Consider the following 21,240-nt stretch of genomic DNA (forward strand, 5'->3'; position numbering starts at 1 on the left):
GAGATGGTAACAGCACTGACATGATCGACCCCTGCAGAGAACAGCTCTGACCATCTATCAAACCCACACTGGAGCCTTATTCTTGCCGAGGCGTCTGATGTCCCCAGAGATGAACCCAGCTCTTGACTGGGGCTGGGACTGCAACTTTACCTCCATCTCACACTTAGAAGCAGAAGGAAAAGAAGTGGAAAGTCTAAGACATGGCCCCCAACCCGAGAGCCAATGAGAGCAGAGGTCATGAGAGGAGGACCAACCAGCAGAGACCAACTTCCAGAACTACTAATGAATATATCCTGCAAAGGATCCTGCTACTGCTACTGCTAAGTCACTTCAGTCATGTCCGACTCTGTGTGACCCCATAGACGGCAGCCCACCAGGCTTCCCCGTCCCTGGGATTCTCCAGGCAAGAACACTGGAGTGGGTTGCCATTTCCTGGACCCAGCCTAATAAGGCAAGTCTTAAAAGGACAAAATGAATCCCAATATATGTACATGTCAAAATTCCAACAGTAATAAAGAAAATACAAAAGCCAGTACCTAACATGTAAAATCTACAATGTTTAGCATCCAATAAAAAATTACCATGTGTGCAAAGAAGCATGAAAATATGATTCATAATCTAGAGAAAAATCAACCAATGGAAATGAGAGAGTTGATGGAATAACCAGACAAGGACACAAACTGATAAGAAAAATAATTGAGGTGCAAAGACCAGAAGGGAGGTTACGAAACTGTGATTATTTGCATACAGGATGCATTATTATGGGTTTCTCAGGTGGTGCTAGTGGTAAGAACCTGCATGCCAGTGCAGGAGATGTAAGAGATGCTGGTTCGATCTCTGGGATCTCCTGGATCTCCAGGAAGATCTCCTGGAGAAGGGAATGGCAACCCACTCCAGTATATTCTTGCCTGCGAAATCCCATGAACAGAGGAGCCTGGCAGGCTACAGTACATAGTATTGTAAAGAGTCGGATGTGAATGAAGCCACTTAGCACAAAAATTATTAGGCAAAAAATCAGTAGAATCAACAGATACATGCTCACAACCATCCCAAGAGATAGGTATGTCTGCCATCACACTTGAAAGATGAGCACACTAGGGAGGGCACAGGGTGGTTAAGCAACTTGTTCAAAGTCACACAGCTAGAAAGTGGCAGAGCTAGGACTTGCACTCAGCAGTCTGGCTCTGGAGACAGAAGAAGGAAGTCTGGCAAGACTTTTAAAAATTGGTAAGACTTTTTCACAACAGTATCAAATAAGCCCCAAACATAATTAAAAATAGGTCATCATTCACAATTGCAACCAAACCTGTAACATATCTGGGAATCACCATAAGGAATACACAAGACCTTAGGTATATGTGACCCTAGAATTTGTCACCTAAGCTTAAAATATAAGGGAAAGCTAATGGGAACAGACATGTGGTGAAGGGGAGACTGGGACTGTCCCAAGCATATTGAGATGGAGGTTCACCCTATATAATGGAAACAAATGGAAAGATCCTAAAAGAAGGTCTACATAAAATAAGAAACATTCCAACTTTTTGGAGAAGACAATTCTCAAATGAGCCTCTAATTTTAGTTCAACCTCAACAGAGATTTCTTTTGGAACTTGGTTCAGTTCAGTTCAGTTCAGTTGCTCAGTCATGTCCAACTCTTTGCGACCCCATGAATCGCAGCACGCCAGGCCTCCCTGTCCATCACCAACTCCTGGAGTTCACTCAGACTCACATCCATTGAGTCGGTGATGCCATCCAGCCATCTCATCCTCAGTCATCCCCCTCTCCTCCTGCCCTCAATCCCTCCCAGCATCAGAGTCTTTTCCAATGAGTCAACTCTTCACATGAGGTGCCCAAAGTACTGGAGTTTCAGCTTCAGCACTATTCCTTTCAAAGAACACCCAGGACTGATCTCCTTTAGAATGGACTGGTTGGATCTCCTTGCAGTCCAAGGGACTCTCAAGAGTCTTCTCCAACACCACAGTTCAAAAGTATCAATTCTTCGGCACTCAGCTTTCTTCACAGTTCAACTCTCACATCCATACGTGACTACTGGAAAAACCATAGCCTTGACTAGACGGACCTTTGTTGGCAATGTCTCTGCTTTTGAATATGCTATCTAGGTTGGTCATAACTTTCCTTCCAAGAAGTAAGCGTCTTTTAATTTCATGGCTGCAATCACCGTCTGCAGTGATTTTGGGGCCCAGAAAAATAAAGTCTGACACTGTTTCCACTGTTTCCCCATCTATTTGCCATGAAGTGATGGGACCAGATGCCACGATCTTAGTTTTCTGAATGTTGAGCTTTAAGCCAACTTTTTCACTCTCCTCTTTCACTTTCATCAAGAACTTGGTTAACTTATTCTAAAATATACACGCCCCCCCAATATCCCCCAGGTTGAAAGTCTGCATCTGTGCATTTGTAATGAGCCCATCAGAAGGACCAGGTATCTGTGGAGGGTCATGGGTGTACTCCAGCCACCCTGGACAGCTCCTCTGACCAGCGTTAACATCTTACTTTGATAACCTCTCCACTGGACAGAAAAGGTGGCCAGGTAGGAGGCCAACATTCATCCCTCTGCTGGTCTCTCTTTTCCTCTCTGAATCAGTCACACAGCTCTTTCCAAAGGAGTTACACTCCCCTCATCAAGGCAGAGCTCAGGGTAGTCAGGGGGGCTTTCATGTGAAAGCAAGAGGCAAACTTCTAAATGGTCCATGCACAAATTGCCTGCTCATCTAAAACTGTGAATGTCTCAAGAGCAGGATCCTAGAACAGGGCCAGGCCCAGAGAAAAGGCCACAAAATGTTTCTAACAGGAGGAGGTAAAGGGACCGAGGGAAAGGGGAAAGCCAAGGAGGTCAAGGAAAAGAAGACAGGTGGAAGCAAGGGAGGGGATTTCGGGAGGAGGATCAACCAGTCCTGCTGGGAGACAGAAGCCTCCTTGCAGTCACTACAAGCCCAGCCCCGTGACAGGAAGGGCACAGGTGATGGAGACAGAAGTGCCTTGTGGGAGCCCCAGCTCAACCCCTCCCTGATGGCGTGACCTTGGGTAATTCCCTCAGTCTTTCCAGACAGAAGAGTCCTGACCAGGGACATAGCGATTTGGGGCTGAGGGTGTGGGGATATCTGATGCAGATTCTATTTAAGAAAGGGGGTGCCTGCCAGGTGCTCCCAGCCTGCTCTGCAGCCCCAGTCGTGAAGCTGTGGTCCCTCTGGGGACACCCGGGTGCCAGCCAGGCTGGGGCTTGACCATGGATCTTGGGGCAGTGGTCAACAACCCCCCTTGCTCCATTTTGACAGCTGCATGAGCTTAGAGGGGCTTCCCAGTGCTGAAACAAGATCAAACAACTCTCAGCTGTTGCCATACCACACCACCCCCACCCCCGCCCAAGCACTGTCATTTCTCTGCAATTACCCTGCAAATAAAAAATCTGAACAACGGCCGCTTGGATGTTGAGATGCAGCCGATCAATTTCGGGGGGAACACCAAAGCCGCGGACTGGGGAGTGCCTATTTTACTGGCACTTGCCGCAGTGTAACAGCCATTTGTGAAGATGGCCTGTCGTGAAAAGGTCACAGCTGACAAGTGACTCTTGGCTGCCTTTCTCTGTGAGCCTGGGATGGGGTGGTCTATGAGCTGCTCCATCACTGGGAGAAATGGGCACGGAGCCCACTCCAAAGGGAAAAAGCACCTTCCAGCCCACTGCTCCTCACAAACTGGTGGGCTGTTACTGTCGTTCTCTGTATTTAACAGATGTGGGAGCCAAAGCATGCTCATCCAACATTGCACAACTGCAGGATATAACCGTGTTCCATGACAATATTCCCTGTAGGCCCTGAAGACGAAGGTGAGATACAGCTTTAAAATGTTGGGCCCACCACCTCCTGGTTACAGAAACCCAGGTGAACTCAGTTGGAGACTCAGTTTCCACATCTGTAAAATAGGGATATGGATCATTCCTATTTCTGAGGGAAGTCAGGAGGGGTAAAGCCTATGGAATGAGTGAGAAACAGGTTAGAATAGTGGATGTACGTGGGGTCAGGGGAACTCAGGGAAGGTGGGCTGCTGCGTCTGGCTCAGGGAACCTGGGGAACTTCTAACCCCATCCTTCACTGTCTCTATCCTCCTTCTTCGGTGCTGATGAGACTCAGCCTGTCTTCCTAGCCAACACTTGAGATCTTTCCACCACAAATCTGCTCCCACACCCCCTGGATAGACCCCAGACTCCAGCAAACCAGCCTTTGCATGGGGCTACAGGCTCTCTGGGCTCCCCCAAACCTGCACTGTGTCCTTGGCTATGGCTCAGGCCACCCATTACTCCCACCAAACCAAACCCTAACTTATCCTTCTCTGACAATATCCACCTTATGTCTGACGTGCATGAATGCATGCTAAGTCGCTTCAGTCATGTCTGACTTTTTGGGACCCTATGGACTGTAACATGCCAGGCTCCTCTGTCCATGGGATTCTCCAGGCAAGAACATGGAGTGGGTTGCCATGATCTCCTCCAGGGGATGTTCCCAACCCAGGAATCAAACTCAAGTCTCCTGCAGCTGCTGCATTGCAGGCAGATTCTTTTACCACCGAGCCACTGGGGAAGCCCCCTTAAGTCTGACTGTGGGTCCCAAACCAGTGTGCGTTGGGGGAAATGTCTTGCCATGCCTGCCATGTTGCTAGTTCCTCCGTGTAGCCCCTGCCCCCTCCACCCCTTTCCTGGTCCCCTCCTGGGTGAACTGGGAATCCACTGGGCAGGCTTGGCTCAGCTCTGCTCTGGAGCCCCATTCCTGCTCCTCCAGGAAGCCTGCCCCCAGGACACCCCACGGATGCCTGAGATTGGTCCGTTTAATTCTGGGGTGCTTAGCAAGCCCATTTGGCTCTCATAATTTCTAGCTCCTGAATTAGCCTTGAACAGTAAGACAGATGGTATTTCCACCTGTCCCTGCCTTAGTCTTTGTCTCATGTCTCAGTTTTACATAGCACACGAGTGGGAATAAGGGTGCTACCGCTTGGTCTCAGGGGACATCAGCAACCTGGCACACCCGGAAGGGACCTGACCTTGCCCAGAGCAGACGCTATGGCTCTTCGCCAGATGACGCATTTGTGTTCTGAGAAATACAGTTAAGAAATAATAATAATTTTAAAACTTAGGCAAACGACCTGTGGGACAGCAGGTAGGAACAAAAACAGCAGCTCTAGAATATGGTCCATACATCCATTCACTGACACACTCCTCCAAGGGCCTGCCCTTACTGGGGGAGGTGGCAGGCACCCCAGCAGTGACAACGTGGTGTCAACTCCTAAACCTCACCTCCTCAGAGACACCTGACCTGACCCTCCCACCTGCTGCTGATTCCACTTCCCTCTCACCATCCCCCTGCCCCAGCACTATCACAGCATCCTACTCATTTCTTTAATGGCGCTGACCATAGTCATGCATTTTAAGGGCTGTCTGTCTAGAATATGCATCTCTGAGAGCAGGGACCACCCAAGGGATCATGGGCCCTTCAGCATCCCAGTGGATGAAGGCACAGCGTGAGGCATGCTGGGACAGGAAAGGAAGCTGATGGGGGCGGGGTAGGGGAGGGGTGAAAGAGAAAGCAGGTGTTCCAGGAAGGCTTCCTGGAAGAAGGGACAGCTGAGGACAAAGTTGACTTGTCCAGGTAAAGAAAGGCGGAAAGGCAAACCCAGGAAGAGGGAAGGACAGATGAGCAGCATGTGTCATACATGGTGTACAGACAAACCAAAGCCTCGCTGGGGAGATGAGGAAAGGGGGCTGGAGAGGGAGGTCAGGTTGCAGGCAAGATATAGGGGGAGACAGAGGGAAACAGCACAAGTGAACCCCTCAGCACCGAGCCAGAGGGAAGCGTGAAGGACACACCTCAGACCTCTGGGTGGAGAAGTGGAGGAAAAGCGTTCCAGGCAGAAGGGCCAGGAGGAGAGGCACGGGGGTGGGGGCGGTGCCCACGTGCAGGATGTGAGCACGGCGTGAAAGCCAGCTGCAGGATGGAGGCGGACACTTACAGCCCCTGAGGGCTCTGTGTGCTCTCAAACCAGGCGGCGGCCAGCCCTGTGATGAACGAAACACTGACCTTTTCAACCAGGTCTTCGGGAGCCTGTTCCTTGAACAGCTGAATTTTATCTTCAGTGCACTTCTTCAAAAGGTCTATCTTGCTTCTGCTCTTGGAGCGTGGCTTTCTGGCCTTGGACTGTGGCTGGAGTGGGGAGAAAACATGGGTGAGAAAGTGATCACCAGCAGGCGGGTGCAGCCCTCGATCTCCTCAAGCCCAGAGAGACTCCTGCAGCTCTCTGCAGCGCACAGCTGTCTTAGCCAGAGAGGGGTGGAGAGATGAAGCCTTCCTGGAAGGAGCTCTGGTCACTGGCCTTTGATCTTGGCATACTCTGGGGGCTCGTCCCACCAAGGGGAGGAGAAGGTTGCCTGTGGGCAGCACCGGAGCTTTGCAGATGGAAAAAGACTCTCTCAGAGGTTCAGAGAGTGCCATGAAGACAAGGCAATGGAATGAGCGTGCTGGCTGTTATCTCACTTTGGGTGGACGGGGACACGCCTGCAGAGGTGAATGGCTGCTGAGGACATCTGCATGCATCCATTCAAGGAAGCACTGTGCTTGAGGGCCGGGGCAGGGGGTGTTGACATAGACCATCCTCCTAGAACAGCAATCTGCACACCCTGCACACACATACTAGCTGCTCCCAAAGGTGAGGAAGTGACACTGCAGCTGAGCCTGGCAGGACAAGGTGTCAGGAGTGTGAAAATCTGGGAACAGACCCCAAAGATCTGAAGCCCACAGCAAATGTGAGAGGGATTAAGGAAGAGGTCGTGGGTGCTCAGTAAACTGATATTCAAAAAATGAATGAATGAGTGTAGCAGATGCTACAATCTCTGAGCCTCAGAGATAATAGCGCCTACCTCACAAGATTACTGCCAAAACAAAACACAATGTAACATAAGTGTTAGTCACTTAGTCGTGTCCCACTTTGTGACCCCATGGCTCCTCTGTCCATGGGCTTCTCCAAGCAAGAATACTGGAGTGGGTAGCCATTCCCTTCTCCAGGGGATCTTCCCAGCCCAGGGATCAAACCCAGGTCTCCTGCATTGCAGGTGGATTCTTTACTGAGCCACCCGGGGAGGCCCTAAACCACATAAACATAACAACATAATATAACATACGAAACACAACAATGTAACACAATACACACAGCATAACACAATCCAATATAACACACCACAGGCTATAGCTATGACATGGCAGAGTTCTGTGACAACAGAAGGTACGTAACCTGAGAATGTGACAACAGGGCATGATGTAACACAGCACAACAGCCCAGTGCAGCACAGCCCGAGGGAGCACAACCAACGCGACGTAACACACCCCACCTAAGAGGCTCAGAGCAACATGTGGTCAGTGGTCACTCCCGCGAGGGCTGGTGCTTTGCGCTCCCTGGCTCACATGCCCACCCTTGCTCCTCTCTTTCATTGCCATGAGCTCCCAGAGCCTGCTCTCGACCTGGACTCAGGCCTGCCCACCAGTCTCTGCCCTGACTCTCATGACCATGGTGATAACACTAGAGGGGACCAGCATGTCCTCAGGGCTTGCCCTAGCCCACTCAGAGGAGGCAAGCACCTAAAGGATAATTCACTGAGTTCAGATGCCCCATTGGACAGAGGAGGAGACTGAGGCCAGGAGAAAAGAATCAGTGGCCTCAGCCACATCACAGGAGCCCTGAGAACTCGACACTGAGCCTCCAGACCCCTGAGCCCAATGTCTTTAAGCACTCAGGCTGGGCTCACTAACTCCATGAGTGAACTAGTTTTTATCTCCTGTTCTAAAGGAGGTGAGACCACACAAAAGAAGGAAATTGTGAGTCAGGGCCTCTGAGGAACAGAGCTGGCCTGGAGGGTAAGATCCTGAAACCTAGAGCGAGGATTGGCACTGGGACGGGGTGAAGCGAGAGTGGAGCGGAGGGTCTGTTCATGTACACTTCTCTCAGCGCCCACGTGCTGTGATGTCAAGTCGGTTGACCGTAGAATGGGTACTGACATGAGGGAAATGGGAAAATGCTACAAATCAGGAACAATGAACTTCCATCCAGAGTCAGTTTACCAGCACATGGCTCATCAAGGGTCAGATTAGGTGGAAACCACAGTAGAGACCTTGAGACCACAGTAGAACTTGTATCCTAGCAGAAAGTGCCAAGGAAAGGCTTGAAGGAAAGAGGAGGGAGCAATCTGACTTACATGTCTGTAAGAGTTTACGAGAGCCTCAGACACTGGTGTGATCACTCATCTAGAGCCAGACATCCAGGAATGTGAAGTCAAGTGGGCCTTAGGAAGCATCACTATGAACAAAGCTAGTGGAGGTGATGGAATTCCAGTCAAGCTATGTCAAATTCTGAAAGATGATGTTGTGAAAGTGCTGCACTCAATATGCTAGAAAATTTGGAAAATTCAGCAGTGGCCACAGGACTGGAAAAGGTCAGTTTTCATTCCAATCCCAAAGAAAGGCAATGCTAAAGAATGCTCAAACTACCGCACAATTGTACTCATCTCACACGCTAGTAAAGTAATGCTTAAAAGTCTCCAAGCCAGGCTTCAGCAATATGTGAACCGTGAATTTCCTGATGTTCAAGCTGGTTTTAGAAAAGGCAGAGGAACCAGAGATCAAGTTGCTAACATCCGCTGGATCATGGAAAAAGCAAGAGAGTTCCAGAAAAACATCTACTTCTGCTTTATTGACTATGCCAAAGCCTTTGACTGTGTTGATTAACTGTGGAAAATTCTGAAAGAGATGGGAATACCAGAGCACCTGACCTGCCTCTTGAGAAACCTGTATGCAGATCAGGAAGCAACAGTTAGAACTGGACATGGAACAACAGACTGGTTCCATATAGGAAAAGGAGTACTTCAAGGCTGTATATTGTCACCCTGCTTATTTAACTTATATGCAGAGTACATCATGAGAAACACTGGGCTGGAAGAAGCACAAGCTGGAATCAAGATTGCCAGGAGAAATATCAATAACCTCAGGTATGCAGATGACACCACCCTTATGGCAGAAAGTGAAGAAGAACTAAAGAGCCTCTTGATGAAAGTGAAAGAGGAAAGTGAAAAGGTTGGCGTAAAGCTCAACATTCAGAAAATGAAGATCATGACATCCAGTCCCATAATTTCATGGCAAATAGATGGGGAAACAGTGGAAACAATGGCTGACTTTATTTTTCTGGGCTCCAAAATCACTGCAGATGGTGATTGCAGCCATGAAGTTAAAAGACGCTTACTCCTTGGAAGGAAAGTTATTATGACCAACCTGCTGCTGCTGCTAAGTCACTTCAGTCATGTCCGACTCTGTGCAACCCCATAGACAGCAGCCCAGCAGGCTCCCCCGTCCCTGGGATTCTCCAGGCAAGAACACTGGAGTGGGTTGCCATTTCCTTCTCCGATGCATGAAAGTGAAAAGTGAAAGTGAAGTCGCTCAGTCATGTCCGACTCTGTGCGACCCCATGGACTGCAGCCCACCAGGCTCCTCCGTCCATGGGATTTTCCAGGCAAGAGTACTGGAGTGGGGTGCCATTGCCTTCTCCAATGACCAACCTAGATAGCATATTAAAAAGCAAAGACATTACTTTGCCAACAAAGGTCCATCTAGTCAAGGCTATGGTTTTTCCAGTGGTCATATATAGATGTGAGAGTTGGACTATAAAGAAAGCTAAGCACCAAAGAACTGATGCTTTTGAACTGTGGTGTTGGAGAAGACTCTTGAGGGTCCCTTGGACAGCAAGGAGATCCAACCAGTCCATCTTAAAGGAGATCAGTCCTGAGTGTTCATTGGAAGGACTGATGTTGAAGCTGAAACTCCAATACTTTGGCCACCTGATGCGAAGAACTGACTCATTTGAAAAGACCCTGATGCTGGGAAAGACTGAAGGCAGGAAGAGAAGGGGATGACAGAGGATGAGATGGCTGGATGGCATCACCGACCCGATGGACATGAATTTGAACACACTCCAGGAGATGGTGAAGGACAGGGAAGCCTGGTGCACTGCAGTGCATGGGGCCACAAAGAGTCAGACACAACTTTGGGACTGAACAGTTCCCACAGTGATCTTCCTTATATTCATTTTATAGATGAAAAAATGATGGATAAGAAAAAGAAGGCTAAAATAAATAAGATGAAATAAGAATAAAAAAACCTTTTAGGTCCGAGCTCCCAGCTCGCTTGCCTGCAGGATAACTTGTCCACACCCCCAGGCTGGCAGGAGAGGAGGGCCTGGCAATGGAGTGGCTCCTGGGGGTGCCCTCCCAGGTCTGCTCACCATGATGCTCTTCTCATGGTGCTGCTGGTGAAGATACCCAGGCTCAGCCAACCGCAGGCTCCATCCCTCACCTCCGCCCTTGCATCTCTACAGGGTTTCCAGGGTCCAACCTTAGGCCCAGGGCAGATGCTCTGCCCCTCTGGGACACAAGGCCAATTCACTTTCAAAATCCAGAACTTTGAACAGCTTACAGTCAGACAGTTAATTCCTGCTGGTATCAGCCCTTCAGTCCTTGGTCCAGCTCAAAAGCAGGGGAAACACACTTCAGTTCAGTTACATGGATATATATATATTTTTTAACTCACTCTTCCAAAACTTTTTACACATTTTTGGGTATAACCTGTTCCTAACTCTGTAAGTATCACCATTTTATATATCTTGCAACATTCTAATAAGAGAAATAGAAAAAAAAAAACACTTCAAAATAAAATCATAACGTTTTTGAAAAACTATTTTCATGTATTTATTTATTTAGGCTGTGCTGCAGAGCCTCTGGGATTTTAGTTCCCCAACCAGGAATGGAACCCAGGGTCCCTGCAGTGGAAGCATAGAGTTCTAACCACTGGACTGCCAGGGAATTCTCAACTCACTATTTTTTTTTAATGTGCATACTAAGTCGTCATGTCCAATTCTTTGTGACCCCATGGACTGTAGCCCGCCAGGCCCCTCTGTCTGTGGAATTTTCTAGGCAAGAATACTGGAATGGGTTGCCATTTCCTTCTCCAGGGGATCTTCCTGACCCAGGGACTGAACCCGAGTCGTTTATGTCTGCTGCATCAGCAGGCAATTCTTCACCACTAGCGCCACCCAGGAAGCCCTTTTTTTTTTTTTTTTTAATGTGAAACGATATAAAATCTTCCAAGTTGGTGCTGTTCACTGATTTTATTCAGAAAGGATGTGGCTGAATTTTTTTTTTCCTCCTCAAGGAGAAGCACTGGGTTTAAAGTCAGAAAGCACCAGCTCCAAGACCAGTCCTTCTACTCTGTCCTACCTTAGTCAATTAATTCACTTTTCCTCTCGGTCAGTTTTCTCATCTGTAACATGAGGACAGAACACCTACTCCCGGCCCTGCTGTTAGCCACAGCTGAGTTGACAGAAGTGTAAGTGATGTGAAATGCTTTCAACATCAATGTGATATCACCTCAAGGGAAGTCCCCACATTCTGCCCACATCTGCTGGTTGGTTGGTTCAGTCAATAACACTCACTGCACACCTACTAAGCACCAAGCACATTCTAGATGCTGGGATGGAGTGGTGAATGGGAACTACAAACAGGGAGCTTGTTGGTGGGGGCTGGTGCACAGACCATGAGTACATTGAGCAACCAGGACATTCCAAATCGCAGTCAATTCTACGAAGAAGCAAGAACACAGCATTCTGAAGGATGCTTGCGGAGGTGCTGACTTTGGATAGTGCTCAGGGAGGACCTCTGTGTAGATGACATCTGAACTGAGATGTGAAGAAACAGCAAAGAGTTGGCCCTGTGATGTTCCTGGCAGAGGAAACAGCAAGTTCAAAGGCCTTGTAGAGGTCAGGTTCCCCGGAGGCAGAGCCAGAGACAGCAGGGACTGGGGTGAACGCTGTTTCCTGAGAAAGGAGTTCAGAGCAAGCCACAGGAGGTGTGGGAACCAGGACAGGAGGAGGAAAGGGCTAGGTAAGGTGGGGGCTCTGGCCTTGACTGGCCCATGGGGGGCTCCGGAGTAAACCCAGCACCCAAGAGTTGCCTCTCGATGGCATGCAACAGGTGCTCACTATAGGCATGTCAGGGCTTTCCCAGTGGCATTAGTGATAAAGAACACACCTGCCAATGCAGAAGACTCGGGTTCGATCCCTGGGTCAGGAAGACCCCTGGAGGAGGGCATGGCAGCCCATTCCAGTATTCTTGCCTGCAGAATCCCATGGACAGAGGAGCCTGGTGGGCTACAGTCCATGGGGTTGCAAAGAGTCAGACACGACTGAAATGACTTAGCCCACACAGGCATCTGTAAATCACTCTCCAAGCCCTGGGATCAGAGATGCCCTTTTCCACCTGAGCTGAAATGAGCATCTTCTTCATACCACTTACACAAGCCTCCTGCGTGGGTCACTGGCTGTGGCTATGGGAGGGGCAGGAGGGAGAGTCACCTCTCAGGCCAGGTGGCTCCCATCACCAAGGGCAATCAACGCCCAGGAGAGGGGTGGACCTGTGAACCATGAGTGGTGGAGACTCATAACTGCTGGTGGACAGTGCAAAGCCAGGTACCAGGGTGTCCACTACAGAACTTAAGGCGGTTCCGGGAATGCCCGATGCTAACATGGCGAGGGCTGAGGGCGGCACTGGAGCCGGATTCTACAGCCTCAGCAGCTGGAGGAGGCCCTGCCTCTGCCAGCACGAGGCCCCGAGACACCCATCCTACCTGCAGCTCAGGGGCAGCCATGGCCTGGTCCAGTTTGAGGAACTCTGCTTCTCGCCAAGCTGTCTGGAATCGTTGCAGCAGGACTCGGGCCCGGATTTTGGGGAGGGCCAAGCTCCTGTCCATCTGAGCGAAGCAGCCTTGAACTTCCTGCCTCATCCCAAGCAGCTCCTCTTCGGACAGGGAGAAGGCAGAAGAGCAGAGCTTCCTGGAAAAGCAAGAAGAGTCGTCTGTTCTTGCAAAAAAAAAGAAGACAGGGTGGGTTGTGCTGGGGATGGGGAAGTGGAAATTCAAAGCTCAGATTCCATTACTCAAATCCATGTCCGGAAACGCCCGCCATCTCCTGGATCAGGCATTCATTCCACATGGGTTTCTTCAGCACCTAATGTGTGTCATGCTGGTGTGTGTGTGTGTGTGTGTGTGTGTGTGTGCGCGCACTCAGTTGCTCAGTTGTATCTCTCTGTGACCCCCATGGACTGTAGCCCTCCAGGCTCCTCTGTCCAAGGGATTCTCCAATCAAGAATATTGGAGTGAGTTGTCATTTCTTTCTTCAGGGGATCTTCCCCACCCAGGGATTGACCCCGTGTTTCCTGCATTAGCAGACTGATTCTTTAGCACTGAGCCACCATATTGCGTTAGATATGAAATCGTATCATCTGTTTGATTATTCTGGCAATGTCTGATCAGCACTGGCTGCAGAAAATACACTTTGTGGATGCTTTAAAATTTGGAAATACCTGCAGGACATTGCTGTGGGAGGCCAGGGCCAGGTCTATCAGGCCCAAATTTCCATGGAGGGGTGTGCAATTTCGGCTCAGCTAGAAAGTTCTCTCCTGGGAACAGAATAAGACTTTCAGAGCTGATGTGGGCCCCCAACCAGAAACAGTCTGAAGGCCTCAAGCCCACAGGGTTCCATGGGACCCATCAATTTTTCTGAAGCACATAAGGAAACCACAGCTGCTCCTTTGTACCTTCCTTCATGGAAATCCTTGCCCCACATATTTGCTGCTTATGTGGCTTCTAAGGTGAAAGTAACTCTGAAATGAATCTGAGTCTTTATTCTTCCCTGGGTGGTCTAGGGACTTCCCAGGTGGTGCCTAGCAGTAAAGAGTATGCCTGCCAATGCAGGAGATGTAAGAGATGAGGGTTTGATCTCTGGGTTGGGAAGATTCCCTGGAGAAAGAAATGGCAGCCCACTCCAGTTATGCTTGTCTGGAGAACTGCATGGGCAGAGGAGCCTGGGGGGCTACAGTCTATGAGAATACAGTGTTGGATACAACTGGACATGCACACGTGTGCTGGGTGGTCTGGTCTTGATGCTCAGCTAGATAGGCACCAGGATCATACAGGAACACGGGAGACTGTCTTTGCCCTGCAGGAGTTTAACATACAGGCAGGAGTTTAGAAACAAGGTCTTAAAGACTTTGGTAAAATATGCATCTTGATGAATTCTCACTTCCTCAGACCAAGTGTACAGCAACTCCATTCCACTTGAAATCAGGAAACTTATAAAAACATGTTTCCAAACTATTGTGCAACATCATTTCTACTTAATGCCTCAGAAATAAAGGCTGCAACCTCTTAGAGTCTTAAATAAGCAAAGTATATAAGCAGACTCACATTGTGTATACTGTTAGTTGACCCTCTTTAACCCTAGGGAAAATCATAGAGGTTTTCTGATAGAAAAGTAAGATTTCTCTTTTTCTGTTTTATCAGCAGCAGCTTTAGTAATATTCCAGCAAAATGGAACCAAATGAAGGTGAAGAAGGTGACCATCCGGTAATGAGAATGTCAAGTCCAATCCACAGACTTTAAAAAGCCAGCTCAAACAGGTTGGATGGAGCAAAGAGACTTTGGTCAAATGCAGATTGAACTGAATAATTACTGCTGAGAACAGCTTGTGCAAATAAGAAGTGGCATTTAAGGGTCTGATTTGTATGGGCTTGGAGAAGACAGCATCTTGTTTGTTCAAGTCAACAAAAACTAACAAAGACTGTGAGCTAAACAAGGACAGAATCATGAAAAAAAGAGAGATGAGAAAGAAGGGAGAGGTCACTTCAGCCACACCAAGATAACCTCCCTCTCCACAACACCTGGGGCCTCTCCTTGCTGGGCGGAGGGTCAGTCCCCAGGGAAGAGCACTTAAGGCAGAGACACTGCATCACAGAGTTTGGGAGGACCCTGCTCCATGGATGTTACTGCCACCAAGGAAGGATGGGCATTGCAGAACGACGCTCTGCTATCTGGTGTCCCTGAAAGGGTTCAAGGAGAGCCCAGGCTTTGATGCAGGTGGAGAAGACCACAGATGTCAAGCAAGCAGCATGGGGTCAAGAGAGGAGGTGGACAGACAGACTGAGCAGATATACTGGGAGGGACTCCTTCCCCTACCCACCACCCCCAACCCCCAATACCCTCTCTATGATCCTATGTCAATAAGTGTGTATGTGCTCAGTTGCTAAGTTGTGTCCAACTCTTTGCGACCCCTATTGACTCTAGCCCACCAGGCTTCTCTGTCAATGGAATTCTCCAGGCAAGAATACTGGAGTGCATTGCCATTTCCTCCTCCAGAGGATCTTCCTGATCCAGGAATTGAACCCATGTATCCTGTGTCTCCTGTATTGCCAAGTGGATTCTTTACCACTAAGCCACCTAGGATGTCCTATGTCAATATAACCATTTCTAATCAAAAGAGCTGTAGATTCAGAATTGAAATTGTGGCTAAGATCCAAGTTAAACTGTGGAATGGTCACACTGAAGAAAGAATGGTCAAAGGGCTTTGGTTTTGTTTATTCGCTTGAATAGGGTTTTCTGGGTTGCTTTGTTCAAAGAGAAATGGAATATTGATTGGTGGGTCCATTGGTTTAAGGAAGTAGCACTAAGTTATAGCCAAATGCCCACAACTATGCCCTTATAGGTAAACAGTTTCTATTACTCTAAATAAGTAGACTAGGGAGGTGGGGTTATTGTTTCTCTCCACTGTGCTGCTGTTGGTGGGGCTTTTGATTTTGTTTCTTTGTGCAGTGAGACTGGTCTTCCCATTTCACACCCAGACAAGGACCCACCAAGCTGCTCACCACCCAGTCCTGCCTCCTCTCAGCACAGCACCAGTGGGTAGGGTCCCCTCATCTCTAGCTCCCAGTACCAGCTCAGAGGCTAGCACCTAAAATGTACCTCCTTCCTATCATGGTAAAGATCCTGATCCTCCACATGATCACCTGGTTAATTGCTCCTGCTTTGCTCATCACAATCATCTACCTGTGTGTATGTTCTCCTCCTGATAATCTGAGTTCTTCCTGCATAGGAATGATGGTGGTGATGATGGCAGGTACCTCTTACCATCCACTTATTTCGGATCAAAGGTTGTGTTAAAAGACTGACATACTCGTTCACGCAACCCCTCGTCAATGCTGGGAGTTGGCATTTTACTAGATGGTGATCTAATGGTCTAATCTAGAGTCACTTCCTTGTCCCTTGTCAGCTCAGCTTTTGTTTACAGGGGTTATCCTCCAACAATGTTGGAGATATAAACACCCCTAGTAGCCCAAGGGAGGGAATCCTGAGTGGTCTAAGGCAGGAATTGGCAATCTGTGGCTTATGGACCCAATCTGGCCCACTGTTTGTTTTTATCAATAAAGTTCTATTGGAACACAGTGATGTTCATTTACGGGTTGTCTGTAGCTGCTTTCACGCTGCGGCCAGAGTTGAATAGCTGCTACAGAAACCATGTATCCCTCGAAGCCTAAAGAAGAAGTGCTGCCCTCTAGTCTAAGACAATCATGGCCTTTTCAGCCTCCTAGCAGGTGAACAGTTTGGCATGGACTTATGATGTAGTCCTGCCCAATAGGATAGGGAAGATCAATGCTGCAGATGTTTGAAAGAGATGATGTGTGTGCCTCCTGGAGCTGCAGCAGCCATCATGAAACCATGAAGGGATGAGCCCAAGGACCAAGGCAGCACACTGAGTATAGCAGAGCAGAAAGGTCTTGAGGGCTGAATCCTTGAGGGTATCACTGAGTCATGGAATCAGAACTAGAAATTTTACCTCCCGACTTCTTATAAAATGCTTTCTTCACTTTCTAACAACCCAGTAGCATCATGTGCTACTCAAAACACCATAAATGACTGAGCATTGTCATCCCATTCCACAGACAAGAAAGATGAGGCTCAGAGAGGTTAAGTAACTTGTCTACACTCAGACAACTGGTGGTGGTGCTGGGATTTAAACCCAGATTTTTGTTATACATTGCCCACATTTCATTCCTTTCTGTTGCCCCATGCAGGTGGTGTTTGAGGCTCCTCCAGTTTCCAATCTGATGTACCACCCCCAAACAGCTGCCAAAGCTTTGCTGGCATGTATCACTCAACCGAAGGCCCCCTTTATTTTAGTTTAATTCAGTTGCTGTCATGTCCGACTCTTTGTGACTCCATGGACTGCAGCATGCCAGGCCTCTGTGTCCTGGAGTTTACTCAAACTCATGTCCATTGGGTCAGTGATGCCATCCAACCATCTCATCCTCTGTTGTCCCATTCTCCTCCTGCCCTCAATCTTTCCCAGCATCAGGGTCTTTTCAAATGAGTCAGTTCTTTGCATCAGGTGGCCAAAGCCCCACCTTTGGGCCACATCAAATCTCAGACTCAGGATCAGGTGTCATGTGTCTGGCTATGCCCATAACCAGCAGGTGGAATCCCTCCCCCACCAATAGGAACAGAGGAGGAGAGGGCAACACACAGGGATTAAGACTCACGTGAAGATCAAACGCTCCCAGTGTCTCAGCTCCGCCTGCTCCTCCGTGGAGGCCTCCAGCGCATCGTCCTTCAGTCTCTGCCTCACGCTCTGGACGCCCTCCTGGCCCCGGTCCCTCTCCTCGCCCTCCAGCCTCTCGGCCCTGGCTGCCAGGTCCCTGCTGTGCTCCTCCAGGATCTGCTGCAGGAAGAGCCAAGGCACCCCACGCTTGAGTAGCTCCTGGGTCATTCCTAAGTTCTGCAGGCGCCGCAGCTCCTCCGTGGCTTTCTCGGACAGCGAGAGGGTCAGGGCCCTGAGCTCGTCCAGGGCAGCCTGGTCCAGGCGCTCCTGCAGCTCCTCCAGGGCGGCGCTGTGCTCAGCCATCAGGCCCCGCCACTGGCCCAGGTACTGGCCGGCATCCTCAGCAGCCCCAGAGGCTTCAGCGATGGATAGCTGCTCCCTCCGCTGTTCCTTGTGCTGCCAGCAATTCCAGAGCAGACAATTAGCAGGGGGCGGGGCTTGGCAGGTACAGCCCTCAAGAAAACACTTTGGGGAATAGTTGCAGGAGGCGCAGAATATCAACAGCCCTTTCCCCAACTATCGCACATTTGGCAAATTATTCTTTAAAAAAAGGAACTGATGTTCTTAAAGACCGATGGAGAAAGCCAAAGTATGACAGCAGCAGAGGAGAAAGGAACTACTGAATGGTTACTTGGAATGAATGCTTTGCTCTTCGAAAACCAACTAAGTTGAGAGTGTAACACTGACATATATACACCACCATGTGTAAAACAGATAGCTAGTGGGAACCTGCTGTGTAGCACAGGAAGCCCAGCCTGGCCCTCAAGGATGACCTAGAGAGTCAGGCTGGGGTGTGGGGAAGGAGGCATATATATATACATGGCTTATATATATATATATATGGTATTATATATATATGGTATGTATGTATATGTATATAAAAGGTATGCATGTATATATATATAAGGTATGTATGTATATATATATATATAAGGTATGTATGTGTGTGTGTGTTTATATATATAAGGTATGTATATATATATATATATATACACACATTTATGGCTAAATCACTTTGTTGTACAGCAAAAACCAACACAAGTTTGTAAAGCAATTATCCTCAATTAAAAATTTAAAATTATTGTAAATACTAGAAGAAATAAAAGGAAAACCAACTAAATTTTTCTGCAAATAGGCCAACAGGAGAGAAATACTTCAAGAGTGTGTTCAGAGTTGGAAGGACTATTGATTTCTCCCTGCAGTCAAGCCTTAAACGACAAGAGAGGACGTTTCTATTAAGATTATTTTTTTTTTCCCTTGTCTTCGGTTATGTTTGTGTTTTTCTCAATCAAAACAATTCTTTGACCTCTGGGATTAGCATCAGGAGCTGTGGAGAGGTGACTTCACTAAAGTTCTCAAGATTTCCTTATGAGTACATTAACTTTGGTAAGGGTAGTGTGTGTGCACGTGTGCGTGAAGTCGCTTCAGTTCAGTTCAGTTCAGTTGCTCAGTAGTGTCCGACTCTTTGCGACCCCATGAAGTCGCTTCAGTCATGTCCAACTCTTTGTGAGCCTATAGACTGTAGCCTGCCAGGCTGCTCTGTCCATGGGATTCTGCAGGCAAGTATACTGGAGGGGGTTGCCATTTCTTCCTCCAGGGGAATCTTCCCGAACCAGGGATCGAGCCCAGGTCTCTTGCGTCTCCTGCACTGGCAGGTGGGTTCTTCACCACTGCACCACCTGGGAAGCCCAAGACCAGTATAGCCGGCTTCAATTTACATTAATAGGAGTGACTGCATGCTTTAGAAATGTGGCAGATTACATACACCAGTGATTCTTGTTGTATGTGGTGTTCAGTATTAATGGCTAATTTTTTTCTTTTTTTTAATTAATTAATTAATTTATACATATTTTTTTACTTTACAATATTGTATTGGTTTTGCTATACATCAACATGCATCCGCCACAGGTGTACACGTGTTCCCCATCCTGAACCCCCTTCCCAGCTCCCTCCCCATACCATCCCTCTGGGTCATCCCAGTGCACCATGCCCAAGCTTCCTGTATCCTGCATGGAACCTGGACTGGCGATTCATTTCTTATATGATATTATACATGTTTTAATGCCATTCTCCCAAATCATCCTCCCCCCCCACCATAGAGTCCAAAAGACTGTTCTATACATCTATGTCTCTTTTGCTATCTCTCATACAGGGTTGTCGTTACCATCTTTCTAAATTCCATATATATGCATGAGTATACTGTATTGGTGTTTTTCTTTCTGGCTTACTTCACTCTGTATAATAGGCTCCAGTTTCACCCACCTCATTAGAACTGATTCAAACGTATTCTTTTTAATGGCTGAGTAATACTCCATTGTGTATATGTACCACCGCTTTCTTATCCATTCATCTGCTGATGGACATCTAGGTTGCTTCTATGTCCTGGCTATTACAAACAGTGCTGTGATGAACACTGGGGTACACATGTCTCTTTCAATTCTGGTTTCCTCGGTGTGCATGCCCAGCAGTGGGATTGCTGGGTCATATGGCAGTTCTATTTCCAGTTTTTTAAGGAATCTCCACACTGTTCTCCATAGTGCTGTGTTAGTTTCTGCTGTACAACAATGTGAATCAGTATAAAAATATATGGAACGAATTTGCATGTCATCCTTATGCAGGGGCCATGCTAATCTTCTCTGTATCATTCCAATTTTAGTGTATGTGCTGCCAAAGCAAACACAAGACTCTATCTTCTTAACACATCCCCCCCAAAGGAGAAGAGCAGGTAACTTGATTGAACTTTAGTAAAATGTGATCATCTTTTATGTGTTTCAAAGAAGGATCCAGGGCATCTTTTTCCCACCTTCTTCACTCACAGTATTTTTTCTTTCCTGCTCTCACCTCCTGGACTAGACAAAATCTGCCTCTGTCTCTATTAATCACAATATTCCCAAGGCAAGGGGTGGCAAATTTGATAATTCAAAGGCAAGATTTATGGTGAGGATCCAGGCAAAGGAAAAGGCTTAATTTGCTTCATCCAGCTGAACTTTAAGCATTGCCTCTTTTGTTTGAGGTTTCATGGCTTTTAAGTAAGTTAATAAAGCTGATAAGTGTCTGCCCCCCCCAGAAAAGAAAATTACTCTTAAGGAAATAACTGAAAATGTAGTGAAAACTTCATTTGTTTGACTTTTGTTGAACACGTATTTATTGAGTAGGTTAGAACTCAAGAGGCAGACCACCTGGGTTCCAATCCTGGCTCTTCCACTTACAAGCTGAGTTACCCCAAATGCATGTCTAGCCCTCTCTGTGTGTCCAGTGCCTAAACTATAAAAAGAGGATAACAATAGGATCTACCTCATAGAGTAGCTGTGAGGAGTCAATGAGCTGCTTAAGACGTGTGTCAACTACAAACTGGCACTTACCAAGAACATTGCCAACTGAACAACAAAGGCACTTGCCACCTGCCTCCACGGAGACTGAAGCCCATTCTGCTATGGCTGGTGACCTTCAACTCCCCTGAGGGAGTTCAGGGTAAGTGAAACGCTCTGTGCTCCAGGGACCCTGGTGGGACAGGACTCTAGATAGGTGGACGTTTTTAGAAAGAGATTTTATGATCTCAACCCTTGCATCTCCTCGTATCTAGAGAAGCACTAAATCCCTTCATGGTGACATCAGATCCTCATGACTACCAAAAAACCTTTTGTAAAATGAGTGCTTAATGGTACTGAACTCCCCCTTCACTAAAATCTTATATATTGACCCTCCCCAACGGCTGCTT

The 21,240-nt window shown here is 47.9% G+C and overlaps 1 protein-coding gene and 1 pseudogene across 3 annotated transcripts in view; both read right to left on the bottom strand.

Annotated features, from left to right (window-relative positions):
- Positions 1 to 21,240, bottom strand: part of EVC2 (EvC ciliary complex subunit 2) — a 161,911-nt gene that overhangs the window by 35,371 nt on the left and 105,300 nt on the right. For all 3 annotated transcript variants that reach the window (XR_015165167.1, XM_086404830.1, XM_086404829.1), the window contains exons 14-16: positions 17,464 to 17,918; positions 12,722 to 12,926; positions 6,086 to 6,208 (exon numbers count right to left, since the gene is read on the bottom strand). Coding sequence is in view for 2 of the 3 variants with exons in the window: in XM_086404830.1 (XP_086260956.1) it covers positions 6,086 to 6,208; positions 12,722 to 12,926; positions 17,464 to 17,918 (783 nt within the window). In the remaining variant the exon portion in view is untranslated. The remainder of the gene's footprint in view (positions 1 to 6,085; positions 6,209 to 12,721; positions 12,927 to 17,463; positions 17,919 to 21,240) is intronic.
- Positions 20,103 to 20,202, bottom strand: LOC147370303 (U6 spliceosomal RNA; annotated as a pseudogene).

The sequence above is a fragment of the Bos grunniens genome, chromosome 6 (assembly GCF_055505025.1).
Source record: "Bos grunniens cultivar Pamir isolate PY7600 chromosome 6, Bosgru_T2T1.0, whole genome shotgun sequence".
Lineage (NCBI taxonomy): Eukaryota > Metazoa > Chordata > Mammalia > Artiodactyla > Bovidae > Bos > Bos grunniens.